Source organism: Rhinatrema bivittatum, chromosome 2 (genome assembly GCF_901001135.1).
Source record: "Rhinatrema bivittatum chromosome 2, aRhiBiv1.1, whole genome shotgun sequence".
In the NCBI taxonomy this organism is placed as follows: Eukaryota; Metazoa; Chordata; class Amphibia; order Gymnophiona; family Rhinatrematidae; genus Rhinatrema; species Rhinatrema bivittatum.
In genome coordinates, this window is record NC_042616.1 from 643,551,736 (window position 1) to 643,567,243 (window position 15,508).

Below are 15,508 nucleotides of genomic sequence, written 5' to 3' on the forward strand. Positions count from 1 at the left end.
GGTGCAAGAAGAGGGGAAGTGTGGATAGGGTTAGTAATTTATTCATGGAAAGAGAGTCCTTGGGGGGGAGTTAGATGAGCTAGGTAGTTTTTATTTGGAGGTGTTAGTTGGATGTTGTTGGCAGGTTGAGTTTTTATTGGGGATTGTAAGCTGCCTTGTATAGGGTGACCAACTCCAGTCCTTAAGACCCACAAACAGGTCTGGTTTTCAGGATACAAAAATGAATATGCATGAGACAGATTTGCATGCAATAGAGGCAGTGCATGCAGATCTCTCATGTATTTTCATTATGGATATCCTGTATGTAAACCAGGCCTGTTTGTGGTTCTTGAGGATTGGAGTTGGCTACCCCTGCTCTAGTGAATATTTGGCTTAATGGTATATCAAGTGTAATAAAACAAAACAAATACCTTAAAATCATCAGATATAATCATTCTGCAGTCTCTTTCTTGCTTTGTGACCATCGATATGTCAACCCTTACCCTCCCCCCGGTACACATACACTCAGATTTCAGACTGAATGAATGGTAGAGTAAAAAAATAAAGAAATATGCTTAAAAAATAAGGATCTTTCTTTGAACCACTGTTAATCTGATAGTGACCAAGTTATGAAAAAGAACTATATGCCAACTCTTGTTTGTCTATTGGGGTATTACTTCTTGATTATTAGGCACCGAGGACTATTATAATTGGATTGTGCTGCCAACCAGTACAAGATCCAATTATAAAAAGTGCTTTGGAAAAACAGGTGGTAAACTGCCTGTATCACACAGAGGTCGGTTTTGTTTCTTCGTTAGCAGAGAAAAAGTGGTCTCCTTCAATCACAAACAAATTTCAGTGAAATCTAAGGCACCACTGACATTCTTATTAATTTTAACTGCAAAAAGTATTTGGGATCTAGTGCTGAGAAATGTTCTTGTTAGAAAAGCAGAAGCCTGTTCTTAGTGCACTGTAATACCTTTTTATAGAATCTCTAGTTCTTTGGAAGCCTCCATAAAAGTGTTCCTCACCACTCTCGGCCAGAAGGGAAAGACAACTTCATTATAATATGTATAAAGCCAGCTGCTGTTGGGGGTGAAAGAGCTGGATAATTTTGTACTGCAGCAGAACTGTGAATCCCATTAGCAGCACAAAATTACTTTCTGTGGTTAATTGAATGGTAGCAAGAGCAATGTGCATGTAAGGCCAGCGTATTCTTTCTTTAACCCAATTTATTTCGGTTTCTCTTTGCATTTTTGGGTCATTCCTCCTCTGGTCTCTACTGGTACCAGTCTTCACCAGTATGTTCTTCTTTCTGCCTCTGAGCCTGACTGATACAGTGCTGACAAATACATTTCTCCTGGATGATATTCAGGTGGGGCGGGGAGAAATCGAGCATGTATATTTTCAACTTTAAAATTTGAATTTGAAATTTTAAACAGCAGTGCTGCTTATCTGAGAAAAATAACAGCATTTTTTGTGATTCCTCGTCTTCTCCTTAACTGATTAGTTATTTCTTTGTAGAAAATACTGTACCGTTCAATGTTCAATGAATAGCTCTACTGCATATTTATTCAAATAAATATATTATTAATAAATAATTATGCCCTCACCAGTAATTGAACTGTTAAGAGATGAATTCAGATTGATTTTGCTTTTCCCATAGGACTCAAAGAATAACGATCATTTGATGAGTTTAAAGAATATCTCCTCACCTTAGAGCTATCATCCCCTTCATCTTCATGAACCGAACTGGAGGGTGAAGGAGTCGCAGACTTGCTTCCTGGTGGAGATGGAGAGTTATGGGAAACATTGTTCCCTCCCATGTTCAAACCAAGCTGAGTGCTGAGTTGTGACTGGTTAATGGTGGTCAGCTGACCATGCTGCATCATTCCTTGCTGCCTGATATCTGCAGGTTGGACCCTTTGTCTCATAGTTGCCATCTGTGGATGAGAAGTATACTGAGCGCCTTCAGTATTCCGTAATTCTTGCATCTGCAAAAACAAATTGGAAAGGTGGGATTTTCTAGTAAATGGTTGCACTGTGCTTGAATGGCAGACTAGAAGCAATTTCATCTTTAAGATGACCCAATTAAATTTTAGGTCAGCAAACTATACATGCACGTGACTTGTATTTAACACACACATAATAATGTTTATAATTAGGGCTTCTATTCTTAGGTGTTTATAAATTCTAAAATTAGGTTATTTATTTGTAGAAAATTAGAGGTTATTTAAGAGTCCAAAAAAATCCAGGGTGTTTTTGTGGTGCAAGTACTTTTGCTGAGTACATTTTTCATTTGACTTAAATACATATATTTGTGTTGCTGGGGATTCATCAGCAAGATAAAACCATAAAAACAGATCGAATGATCCAAGGCAGGCAAGAGGAAGGATGATAGAGTACTAGTGGAAGTGGTGTTTTTCTAGTGTTTATCTAATAAGCACCTTTCTTTTTGGCATTAGGGGTGTTTTATCATTGTTATCTGTTAAAGCCTATAATCAGAAGCCCTACTTATAATTTAACAGTTTTTTTTCTTTTTAGAAAAATCATTGATAATTTTGTATAGCTTGATTTCAAATTTGGAAGCCAATGTACTAAAGTATGTTAACACTGTCTGTTAAAAAAAAACATTAATTGATAAGGATGTACATTCATTTGAAACAAAAGTGTAAAATGTAATGAATGAGCCAGTTTTTATTGTTTCAAATAAACCAAAAAAACTTTTAAAAATCATTTTTTCTCAATTTCTGTTTTTGGGAAAAAGAGTTGACTGCATATAGTACATGCTATTAGATAATAGTGTCTCCTATTTGCAAATAGGGCACAATATTTGCTAATAGTGTGACTGTGTACTATATTTCCCAAAAATGAAAAACCACAAAAAAACCCAAACAAAATAAAATCTTCCTTCCAAAAAAGAGAAAAAAATCTCCAAAAACTGAAATGAAGACAAAAAAAACGTGTGCACATTCCTATTAATTACTTAGTGCATGTTAATAGCCAAGTTTTCATTAATGTATTAACATTAAAGTTAGTGCATTAATGTGGATGTTTTACTGCAAAAAAGTTACTACACCACACAGAGGTGTCATTAATTTTCTTGGATTAATTGCTTTGTGTTCACTTTTGCATGTCCTAACATTATTTTCCTATGTGCTAATGGGTTATGATTTGCTTGGAATCTCATTACCTCATTAGCACTGTATTTTTGTGTTAAAACTCTTGTGAACTAACAATGTGAGTTGAAAGCACTGTTAATGTGCGTAAACTAGGCTACAATTGCTAGCAGCATTTTTATCATGCATTAATGCTTGTGAAAATGTTAGTGCACTTTAGTATACTGGCCTCTTTGCAATGGGATTTAAAAAAAATGCTCAACAAAACTAAAGACACGACTAGAGATTCTAACATCGTATAAATGAAAGCGATTCAGCGTATTTTACTTTTCTGCTTTGCCTCCTGGGAGCAGTCTGCAGATACAAAACATTAAATCCAAGCAGTCTGATGATATAAAACAATGACACTGAGGAAGTGAAGGATTGATTGATTTATTGATTGATTGATTTACTTCGCTTATTGCAATAGCCCCCTAGAAACCCAAAGCTCTTAAATTGCAAGGTTTCCATTTTAATTCATTGTGCTATCTGGGTCACTGCTTTGCAGCTTTGATGAGACTTGGTATTTTAATTTAAGCAATGAATTCAGTATCTGCAAGGATTAAAATTAAAAGCACTGAAGGATGAAGCTTTTTACTTATCCATAGGTCAAATGCACAAAACACAGTCTGCTGAAGAGGTCTTCTCATAAGGCTTTAAGAAGCACATTCAAAAACTTCCATTTTGAAAGATTACTTTGCTGTGGGTACACTGAACAGTGTAACTCTTTTTTCAAATTAATTGTTGTTTCGTTTCATGAGTAATTTAATGACCAACTAAAGCTGAAATAGTAAAAATCCACTGAAGTTATCAAAGCTAATTTGGCAAGATGATTACAAAGAGGTCCATATTCAGCCACTGCGCGGCTTGATTAAGTTAGCCGGATAAACTTAACCCACAGATTCAGCAGTGCAGCCGCACTGCTGAATGTATCTGACTATCTTAAAATTGGCCAGATAGGTTTATCCGGTTAATTTTAGGACAGCTCTATGGGCTGGCTAGAGTTAGCCAGATATCAGATTAAGCCAGCTAACTTATCTGGCGAACTCAATTACTCCAAGTTGTGCCCCAGAATATCCCTAACCTATCTGACTAAATTCTAGTCGACCAGCTTATTTTCCAGCCACAATGTAGCCAGATAAGTGCCCAAATCTTTATTTAACCAGATAACTTCTAAGTTAAGCTGGCATTGCAAGGTCAACATGGCTACTGCTACACAGCTTGTAAAGAGGTCCAAAGTTGCTACTTTTGAATGGGTAAAAGTGCAGGAAAGAAAATCCCTACTATTCCCTTAGAGATCCCCTGTGCTTGTCCCATGCTTTCTGGAATTCAAATACTGTGCTTGTCTCCACCAACTTCACTGAAGGGCTGTTCCATGTTTCCACCACACTTTCTATAAAGAAATTCTTCTTCAGATTACTACTCAGTCTGCCTTTTTTCACCCTCATCCAATGACCCCTCATTCCAGAATCTTCTTTCCATTGAAAGAGACCCACATCCTGTGCATGGATACCTCTAAATGACTCTTATCATATCTCCTGCTCTTGCCTTTCTTCTATGGTTTAGATCTTTAAATATATCCCCATATGCTTTACAACAAAGATCACCCTCTGTTTATGTTACAGATTTTGATATCATCTGCAAAAAGACAAACCTTTCCTGATAATCCTTCTGCAATATCACTTATGAAAATGTTGAAAAGAACTGGTCTAAAGACCAAGCCCTGCAGTACACCACTAGTTATAACCCTTTTCTCGGAGTGAGCTCCATTTACCACTACCCTTTGTCACTTCCCACTCAACCAGTTTCTAACCCAATCATTCCTTTTAGATCCCACACCAAGGGCACTCAGTTTAGTTATAAGTTGCCTATGAGGAACAGTGTCAAAGACCTTATTGAAATCCAAGTGTACCACATCTAATGTTCCCCCCGATCCAAATTTCTTATCACCCAGTCAAAGAAATTGATCAGGTTTGTCTGACAAGATCTATGTTTCATAAACCATGCTGTTTCGGATCTTGTAATCCGTTGGATTCCACAAACTGCACTATCCCCCATTTTAGCAGTGATTGCATTAATTTTCGCACTACATAGGACAGACTAATAGCCTGTAGTTCCCAGCTTCCAACTTATTTCCATTTTTGTGTAAAGGTACCACATCTGCTTGTCTCCAGTCCTCCTGAACTACTCCCAACTCTAAAGTAGCATCGAAAAAGTGAGCCTACGAAACTGCCAGAACTTGTCAAAGTTCCCTTAAAACTTCTGGGCATAGCCCATCTGGCCCCATTGCTTTAAGTTTAGCTAGCTCCTCACGAACACACTTTTCTGAACATCATTTCAGATTACCACACTTCTAATACTATTTGTCTTCATTTTCCGTGGAAACCTGCATACAGCAATGTTTATGTATTGTATCTTTCTTATATTCCACTACTTCCTGGACATATTTCAGCATGGAGCACACAATTTACAGTCATAAATTGTCTAAAAACATATAACAGAAAAATAACATTCACAAATTCACAAAAACCCCCCACAATATTTATAAAACAGTGTGACAGTCTTAAAATCATAAATAAACAAAGATAAACTCATTATTTCAACTTGACCCGATGCACACCGGGGTCCCCTGCCACGTAACTTTACTTCTGCTCTGGATGATGTGTAAATGATAAAACAAAAAAATCTGGGCAGATCAGTGGGGTTTTAGGGGTCAGGGCTAACAGGGGAGAAGGAAAATAATTAAACCAAGGGGGTTTGGAAGACCTATTCCTTAACTAGATGAACTGGGAATAAACTGGAAAAACTGACAATAGCGTCGGTCCACGTCCCTTTTAAAATGTACCCACTTATGCAGTCGAAGTGGCTTTTGCGTGCACTGGCATGTGTCCACTTAAAATTGAGTGCATTTGTTCGTATGGCCAGGCTATTTTATAACATAGAGCATGCACGCATGTATGTTATAAAATAGCCTCATCCCTGGGCACAAGCTGACGAACATGTGCACATATGCATCCGCATGCCGGGTTTAAAATTTGCCTTACAATGAAGCAAGCATGTATATGGGTTCTTGTCAGAGGTCCTAGTTTCTTTGTCATCTGCTTTTCTAGAGATGCCAGACAGTGGAGCACTTATTCCCTCTCATTTCCTCTTCCTGTTTGCAGCAAGACAGGCTTATGTAGGGTACATCAAGCCTGTGTGGATATGCTGGAACATGGTGTGCTGCAGCTGGAAGTGTCAGGCCACATTGGCTATGGTTGGAACAAGACAGGCTAATGCAGGATATGCTAGGCTTGAGTGGATATTGGGGAGCATGGGAGGGCTGCAGCTGGAAGTGTCAGACCATGGAGGTCATGGTTGCAGCAAGACAGGCTTATGCAGGTTACATTAGGCCTCAGTGATGGTGTTTAGAGAAAAGGAGGCAGAGGATCTCAGTGGAGTTATGCCCAGAGGTGGTGATTGTGGTAAAGCATGCAGAAGTCAGTGGAGAAATGCCCCAGTGGTGGTGTTTGGGAAATGCCACCACTAAAGCATGACTCCACTGATTTCCCCTACCTGCTACGCAATTTTTCTCTTGAGGAAGAAACATTGCTGGCTGTTGTGTGAGCTTGTTTTCAATACTCCACAGTGTTTTAAATTAACTGTGCGCGCTTGTTCAACATCAGAAACATTCCATTCCAATCCGTCTCGCTGCTGTGTGTGTTCATCCGCACAGGTTTTTAATTTTTATTTACTGTAACATCTCACTGTCACTGCCACTGAAGAGGAAGGTTTGTGTGTCAAACCCTTTTTCCCCCGTGGGGGGAAGGTGGAAGGTTGCAGCTTCTTTCTGCAGTGCAGTGATTGATTAAAGTTTGGACCTGTTACAGTGAACCAGCGGCTGTGCCATGTAGGCAGCTAGGACTTGACAGTGCTATGCTAACTGTGCCACAGTGCCCAAGATAAAGAGGTTTTTTCTATGCTCTCTGTCTGTCTGGGTCTGTACACCAGAGTCAGTGCATCTACAAAGAAAACAGGCAGTCACTGTCACAGGTACAGCCAGCCACTTTGTAGATTAATTTTGCTACTGCAGTGGTAGTGCATGCACAGCTGCACTCGTGCACATATAGCATTATTCATCATTCTCTGCTTTGTGTGTGTGTATTGTTCAGTGCACTACACACTTGATCTTAGCTAAACTATGAAGAGGAAAATATAGTATATTAAAATAGTACTATAATATATTTTCTCTGTGTGTTGTTCAACCTTACATACAGAGTGATCACTCAGTTTAGTCAGTGCCACATGTTCAGCTGATTGAAAATAATAAAGATTAAAATATCTTTTGTCCAAGCCATCATTTAAATCTCAGTAAGCAGGTTCAACACTTGATAAAATCACATCATGTCAGACAAAGGTAGAGGCCATGGCAAACACACATTTGGAAAAGGATTCTTTTATAAGACAACAGTGAATCCCCCAACCAAAATAAATAAATCCAAAATATCAGCAGGAGAGGCAGGTATGTCAAGCCACTAGAAATTGAAAATTGGGGATGAGGATATGACAGCACCAGCTGTGTCTCAGTCAGACCCTGTTGTGTCAGAGGAAAGGGAAAGGGTGGGTGGCAGAGATAGAGTACAACCACCACCACCGTGTGTGGAAGTTGAAGTGCAAGTGGTAAAACCTAAAGCAATGGCAGCGCAATCAACTATTGTTGCCGCACAGGCAAGAAAAGCAAGATATGCCATCCTCTTCCTCTGAATCAGAGTTTGAAGAATCTTCCTGAATCAGAGATGGGACAGCTGTTAGGTACAAACCCTGAATTAGGAGGATTAATGAGTAGGGATGTGAATCGTGTCCTCGATCGTCTTAACGATCGATTTCGGCTGGGAGGGGGAGGGAATCGTATTGTTGCCGTTTGGGGGGGTAAAATATCGTGAAAAATCGTGAAAAATCGCAAAACCGGCACATTAAAACCCCCTAAAACCCACCCCCGACCCTTTAAATTAAATCCCCCACCCTCCCGAACCCCCCCCAAATGAGTTAAATAACCTGCGGGTCCAGCGGCGGTCCGGAACGGCAGCGGTCCGGAACGGGCTCCTGCTCCTGAATCTTGTTGTCTTCAGCCGGCGCCATTTTCCAAAATGGCGCCGAAAAATGGCGGCGGCCATAGACGAACACGATTGGACGGCAGGAGGTCCTTCTGGACCCCCGCTGGACTTTTGGCAAGTCTCGTGGGGGTCAGGAGGCCCCCCACAAGCTGGCCAAAAGTTCCTGGAGGTCCAGCGGGGGTCAGGGAGCGATTTCCCGCCGCGAATTGTTTTCGTACGGAAAATGGCGCCGGCAGGAGATCGACTGCAGGAGGTCGTTCAGCGAGGGTTCCGGCGCCTCGCTGAACGACCTCCTGCAGTCGATCTCCTGCCGGCGCCATTTTCCGTACGGAAAATGGCGCCGGCCATATGCGTATGGCCGGCGCCATTTTCCGTACGAAAACGATTCGCGGCGGGAAATCGCTCCCTGACCCCCGCTGGACCTCCAGGAACTTTTGGCCAGCTTGTGGGGGGCCTCCTGACCCCCACGAGACTTGCCAAAAGTCCAGCGGGGGTCCGGAAGGACCTCCTGCCGTCCAATCGTGTTCGTCTATGGCCGCCGCCATTTTTCGGCGCCATTTTGGAAAATGGCGCCGGCTGAAGACAACAAGATTCAGGAGCAGGAGCCCGTTCCGGACCGCTGCCGTTCCGGACCGCCGCTGGACCCGCAGGTTATTTAACTCATTTGGGGGGGGTTCGGGAGGGTGGGGGATTTAATTTAAAGGGTCGGGGGTGGGTTTTAGGGGGTTTTAGTGTGCCGGCTCACGATTCTAACGATTTATAACGATAAATCGTTAGAATCTCTATTGTATTGTGTTCCATAACGGTTTAAGACGATATTAAAATTATCGGACGATAATTTTAATCGTCCTAAAACGATTCACATCCCTATTAATGAGTACTGTTTTAGCCTCCACTTCAGTGATGGAGGGGAGAGAGGTAGGAGCTGATGCTGGTGAGTGAATCCTCTGCCCCAGTTTCTCAGGCTCCATCTTTCTCCACCGTCACTTCAATGCCACCATCTTCCATCCCCAAGGATGCAGACAGAGGCAAGATTTCATGAAAGGAATCTGTGATCTGGAGTCATTTTCAAATCAGGGAGGACCCACGTTTTGTGTGTTGTAACTATGGCGCAAAGGAGATCAGCCATGGGAGGCAGGTGGGCCATTTGAGTAATTCTAGAATGAAACATCACCTGAAGAAGCAGCATCTCCTTTAATACGAACTCGGGGATGGTGGTAGAAGCAGTAATCAGGGGGTCTCTTCTGTAAGACAGAGGATGCTATTTGAAAAGGGGATGAATGTTCCTCAAGTTTCTCCCAAGCCTTCAGTTCTTCTACCAGTCAGGTGGCAGGCCAGTAGTAGCAGACCCCAGCTATACCTTGGAATCAACAGCCCATAATGGAGGAAATGGGGTGGTGTTCAGTGGCACTGTCACAGGGAAAGAGGCAGACAGCATCCAAAGTGGTGACTAGAACTATTGGAGAGATGATCACTTTAGACGACCAGGCCCTGCAGTTAGTGGAGAACATGGATCTCATACATTTGCTGCACCTGTTAGTGCCAAACTATAAAGTATCCTCCAGGACCACTTTCAGCAGAAAGGTCATTCCCAGTTTGTACAAGCATTGCTGTAGTCACATCCAGGCACTGCTGGTGAAGTCACAGAGGAGCAGTGTGCATTTCGTTAGCAACATCTGGAAATGCACAAATGTCTCACACTCCTTACTCTCTCTGATGCACACTGGTAAAACCTGGCTGAGGTGGGGCAGGCAGCAGCTCCAAAGGGGAAGGGCGCAGGTGGGCTTTTCTGCACATTTACCTGGTGGATGGGGGGCTATAACTTGGCAAGAACATGAAGCAAAACGCCTTGCACATCAGTAAATATCCACAAATTCAATATGCAAGGAACAGGTAGGCAAAGTCCACCGTGAAGTTTATAATAGTTTTTTATTCTGAAATTTTCAGCATTCGTAATGGCAACTCCACACAACTTCAAACACAGTTATTCAAGTCCCCCGACACGGTCCGTGTTTCGCGGTCGCTGCATCGGGAGGGACCCGTAATCAGTATCATCTTATGTGTACATCATGCGCTCCATGATGTACACATAAGATGATACTGATTACGGGTCCCTCCCGATGCAGCGACCGCGAAACACGGACCGTGTCGGGGGACTTGAATAACTGTGTTTGAAGTTGTGTGGAGTTGCCATTACGAATGCTGAAAATTTCAGAATAAAAAACTATTATAAACTTCACGGTGGACTTTGCCTACCTGTTCCTTGCATATTGAATTTGGGGCTATAACTTGGCCAATATTTTAGGAGCCATTAGAGGAATGCTGGAGCGCTGGTAGCTGGATCAGAGAGCTAGAAGTGTAAATGCAGGGTTCTTAGTCGCCGACAATAGTTCCAACATGGTAAAGGCAGTATCCGATGGGTGATATCAGTTGTACGGTGCTTTGCCTACACCCTGCACTTAGCCATGATGGGGGCCTTGGGGCAGGGGTCCAGGGAACCTCAGAATATCTACCTGCATGGTTTAATAGAGAAGTGTAAGAAATAGTTGGGCATTTCCACTGAAGTATGAAGACAGGGGATCTTCTCTGTGAAAAGCAGGAGGAATTAGAGATGCCTCACAAGCGTCTCTTTCAAGATGTAGGCACCACTGGAATTCTACCTACATGATGCTGCAAAGGCTGGTGGAACAGCAGACACCCCTGCATGATCTGTCTATGGAAATGGAGATAGGTGTGCAGGCTCCCCCAGGGCATCATGATTCTTTGTCATGAGTCAGCTTTTGCAAATTCTGCAGCCCTTTAGGGATGTGACAGAGGACCTGAGTGCCACAAGTGCCACCTTGGGAGATGTCATCCCCAAAGTAAACATCCTGTTAGAAAAGTTGGAGGGTTTTCAACAGGAATTGAAGCTCGGCGTTTCAAAACTACATTTGGACAGGTTCAATGTTTAAAGACACAGATATTGCTCCTGAGCCCCTAACGAAGTTTAAACGAAACACGCGCCATGTCGGGCGAACGAGGGCGCATGAAGCAGGGCATTTAAACTTTTTGCCGCTGCACACACTCTAACGATAAGTGTCTTTTCAGTTGCTATGTGGCGTTAAATTGAACTTTAAAAAGATTTTAAAAACATTTTGAAAAAAAAGTTGAACATCTTTAAAAATTTATGACAAGCCCTATGATTATAAATTTTGAGTGGTCCATCACGTATCACTTGGGTATTGAAGCAATTACCCTATAAGTGAACACAGCATAGCACATTGTCGTTTTTGGACATTGGCTCTTTGTTGAGGGTTTTCTCATTTTTCTGAAAAGCATGAAAAGACACTACAAGTGTTACTCTTGGTGTGGTCATTCCCAGATAGGGGAGCTAGAGGCAATATCTGAAATCACAGTTCCATTGGTAAACTCAGTATGATAAAAAGTAGACATGTGAATCGGAACCGGAATCGGTTTGGTTCCGGTTCCGATTCAAATCTTATCATTTTTATCGTCCACCCTGACCCTTTAAAACTGACCCCTTAGCCTCCCCCACCCTTCTGACCCCCCCAAAAACATTTTAAAATTACCTGGTGGTCCAGTGGGGGTGCGGGGAGCAATCTCCCGCTCTCGGGCCGTTGGCTGTGCTAATAAAAATGGCGCTGATGGCCCTTTGCCCTTACCATGTGACAGGGTATCCGTGCCATTGGCCGGCCCCTGTCACATGGTAGGAGCACTGGATGGCCGGCGCCATCTTTAAAAATGGTGCGGGCATGGCCTGAACTAGTAGAGAACTGACAGGATCCCTACACAAGGAAATCAGAAGCACAATGGCAAGAAATATTTATGTCTTTTGCAACTTTTCAAATGGTAGTATGTGTTCAATAGGTATTCATAGTACATTTCTAATAACCTTATATAGGATTTTTATTGCAAAATCAATATTGTTTCATGCAACACCCTCAAATAGAGAACCCCACACTTTTCAAGAGAAAGGCCACATAAGCCTTTTCAAATCACCAAGAGTGCTGGGGGAGAGGGAGATCCTCCTTGGAATTTGCTAAGCTAGAGGGCAGGGGTAGTAGTGAAGGAAAGAGTTTGCTGACAAGAGGGGACCACAAATGGCCCTTTCTGTGATTTGGAATGCTAAGAAAGAGGGAAGGGTGGAGGCAGGGTGCGTTAGGGGTGCGTTAGACAGAATGTCAGTAAAAATAGTTCTAGATTTCTCTGAATATGGCAACCCTGCCATACTCCCAGCAACCTAGCTCCCTGCTTCTCCCCTTCCCCATTACTTCTACCTTTAACAGAAGGCATGGAGGTAACCTACATGGTGCAGCACTTATTACCAAAATCAACTTGCTGGCAGATCAGATGGACTTTGTTTGGTCTTTATCTGCCATCATTTAAACTGTTTCTCTATGCCTGCCCAGGGAAATGGGGGGATGGTAAGTTGGGTTGGTATTTGTAGGCATGTGGTGTACCCCCTTTCACTCACATCACCCATGCACTGTTGCTCCCTCTTTACTTCCTTCCCCTTTTTTCATTTCTCTTATTTCTCTCTCTTTTGCAACATGCCATTTTTTTTTAATTTAGATTTTATATTCTGCTTTTTGCAGCACTTCAAAGTGGATCACATTCAGGTACTGAAAGTATTTCCCTATCCCCAGAGGGCTTATAATCTAAGTTTGTACCTGAGGCAATGGAGGGTAAAGTGACTTGCCCAAGGTCACAACAAGCAACAGCAGGGTTCAAACGCTGGTTTCCTAGTTTGTAGCCGCTGCTCTAACTAACCACTAGGCTACTCCTCCACTCTGTTCATGATATGAGCAATATAACTTCCTCTGGAGACCCTAATCCAAGGAGAGACGCACTTTTGCATGCTGCACTTCCAAAGCCTGAATCTTAGGAGATAATATCCATGATATCCATGCCCCCCCCCCCCCCCCATGGTGTTGTGGTTGGGAGCTGCAGGAGCCACCATCCTTCCCTGGTATTCCCTGGCTGCCCCACAGAACCCGCGGTTCACTACTACTAGTGCCTTCCTCCCCCTGGCCTGCCCTGCCCTCCACAGAGGCCAAAAACTCTTTATTGCTGCGCTGCTCTTTCTCTCCCTGTCTTTGCTCCACATGGCTCTACCATCGAACCAACGGGGTCCTTCCACTTGCATATTTATTTATTTATTTATTTATTTTTTATTTTTATATACCAGAGTTCCTGTATAAGATACAAATCACTTCGGTTTACATTTAACAGAAAAACTCTATGGGCTTTACATGGGTGCCCTAGGCCTTACATAGAACATGAAACAATGAGCTAATACATTAAGCATATAATAAAATAAATAAAACGCATATAATCAATAAATGCATATCGTAAAAACATAACAAGAAAACAGAACAAAGTTATTTACAGAATCACTCTATAGACCAAATTAACCAGGGCATCTTCTAGGGTTTTACTATTCGCCAGAAGGGTATTAGTTAGAGCATTTGAGTTCGTTGTAGTTAATGATGTTTGTAAAGGCAGAGGAGTAATGTGGGAGGGAGGGGGGCCTCTGTGGGTAAGAATGAAGTATTGGGAGGGTGCATTTACGGGAGAGGTTGCATCAGGGTGTTAGGAACTGAGGACCAAAGGAGGGTGAGATGTAGGTGTTGCTCTCGCCACTCTGATATGTTGCAACTTGCACTTCTGACTTCAAGTATCCGAGCAAGCGGCAATGGTGGAATGTGCTTCTGCTGCCACCACTGCAGGCCAGGTCAAGCTCCTTCTGCCTTTGCTGCTGGGGGCTGGACGAAATTCAACCAATGGCCACATCTGGCCCCAGAGCCAAAGTTTGGGAATCCCTGTCCTAAAACAAGATGCACCACTGTTGATGGTCATTCCTGACAATGCTGCATTTTACTTTAATGACACGGATCACTGAGAGATATGAGCTGGGACAAGGGAAGGAATATGGGAGAAGAATGGGTCTATACCGGATAGCTAGATTGACAGATATTTGATAACAGCCACAACAAAGAGTAGGACTTTTCAGAGGAGAATATACCAAAAAAAATTCAAGAAGTAATACCAAGCGGCACCTTTATTATTTCCCGCAGCAGCCTGACAAGCAGGGTAGACTGACATTGGGAAGTGGTGGGTTCCTGTATGAATTTGTAGACGGTAAAGAGGAAAAGGATTATTCTCATTATGAAATTTAAACATTCTGTTATTGAATCATTGCAAGGCGCTGTGATATGCAACAATAATCTTGTTCAGCTTTACAAACAAAGATCTCTACAACACAAAGGTTTCTAACATATCATTTCAGAGTTAAAAAAAGTATTCAGGTGCTGCTGGCATATTAAAATGTGCACTGAAAACTTAAATGTGAACCTTGAATACGCAACTTTCTTCTAATCTTAAAACATTGTTTCAGACTTTGTGCTCCTTTCTTTCAATTACCAGCAACCCTCCTTGTCGAACATGTTGGCCTTGAAAGCTATCATTATCTCTGCCTCTAGCAGACAATCTATATCAAAACAGTTGTACACATAAAGCTCTAACTACTTCTTGGCTGTATCTCTCCTGATCCAGCTGTTTCACTGAATAGCAGTTGGTGAATGGAGAACTGGAACATGGATAGCCCTGAGGCCTTATTTGCTAATGTTACTCACCAGCTGCCGCTTTATGTGGTGTTAGCAAGCAAGGCCTGGAAGTGTGCCAGTTACAGCAAGAACAAGTGAGGCATCTCAGAAGCTCTTCCATTTACCCCATCTGTCATCGTTTGACACTAAACATTGCTGAATAGTGTCCTTGGGGCTGCTGAGAGGCCCTGTTGGAGCAGAACTGTCACTAGACCTAACTGCCCCTTCCTGTACCTGTTAACATTTGAGCACCTCTCACACTTTCTGTGCATGGTACTGTGGATCAGTGGTATCAATAGTGCTTTTAAGCCTCTTTTAGAAGAAAAGAAAGGATTATGAGATCGTTTATGTGTCTGTGTGTGTCTGGCCCCCTAATAAATAACATTTATAGTTTGGGTGTCCTATCCACACCACATTTTCAGACTATGTTGGGGGACTTTCTGACAGTTTTTTTTCCAGATCCACACAAATGCATGCACTGTGGGTGTACTTATGCATGAGTTCTGGAAAGCAGGCTCCTTTAGTGCTGGGTGCAACTTCTTTTTCACATGATCAATGAGACTGGCAACATAAGAAGTCTTTCTTTGCAGGTAGAACATGAATAAAGCATGTAGTTCAATGACATTGCCAATGACAATATTTTAAAAGACCTCATTGCTTATTTACTTAAAAA

The 15,508-nt window shown here is 42.3% G+C and overlaps 1 protein-coding gene across 3 annotated transcripts in view; it reads right to left on the reverse strand.

The window, feature by feature from the left end:
* TOX (thymocyte selection associated high mobility group box) overlaps window positions 1-15,508 on the reverse strand; it is a 570,927-nt gene that overhangs the window by 90,135 nt on the left and 465,284 nt on the right. For all 3 annotated transcript variants that reach the window (XM_029591350.1, XM_029591351.1, XM_029591352.1), the window contains exon 4: window positions 1,695-1,973. In XM_029591350.1, coding sequence (XP_029447210.1) covers window positions 1,695-1,973 — 279 coding nt within the window. The remainder of the gene's footprint in view (window positions 1-1,694; window positions 1,974-15,508) is intronic.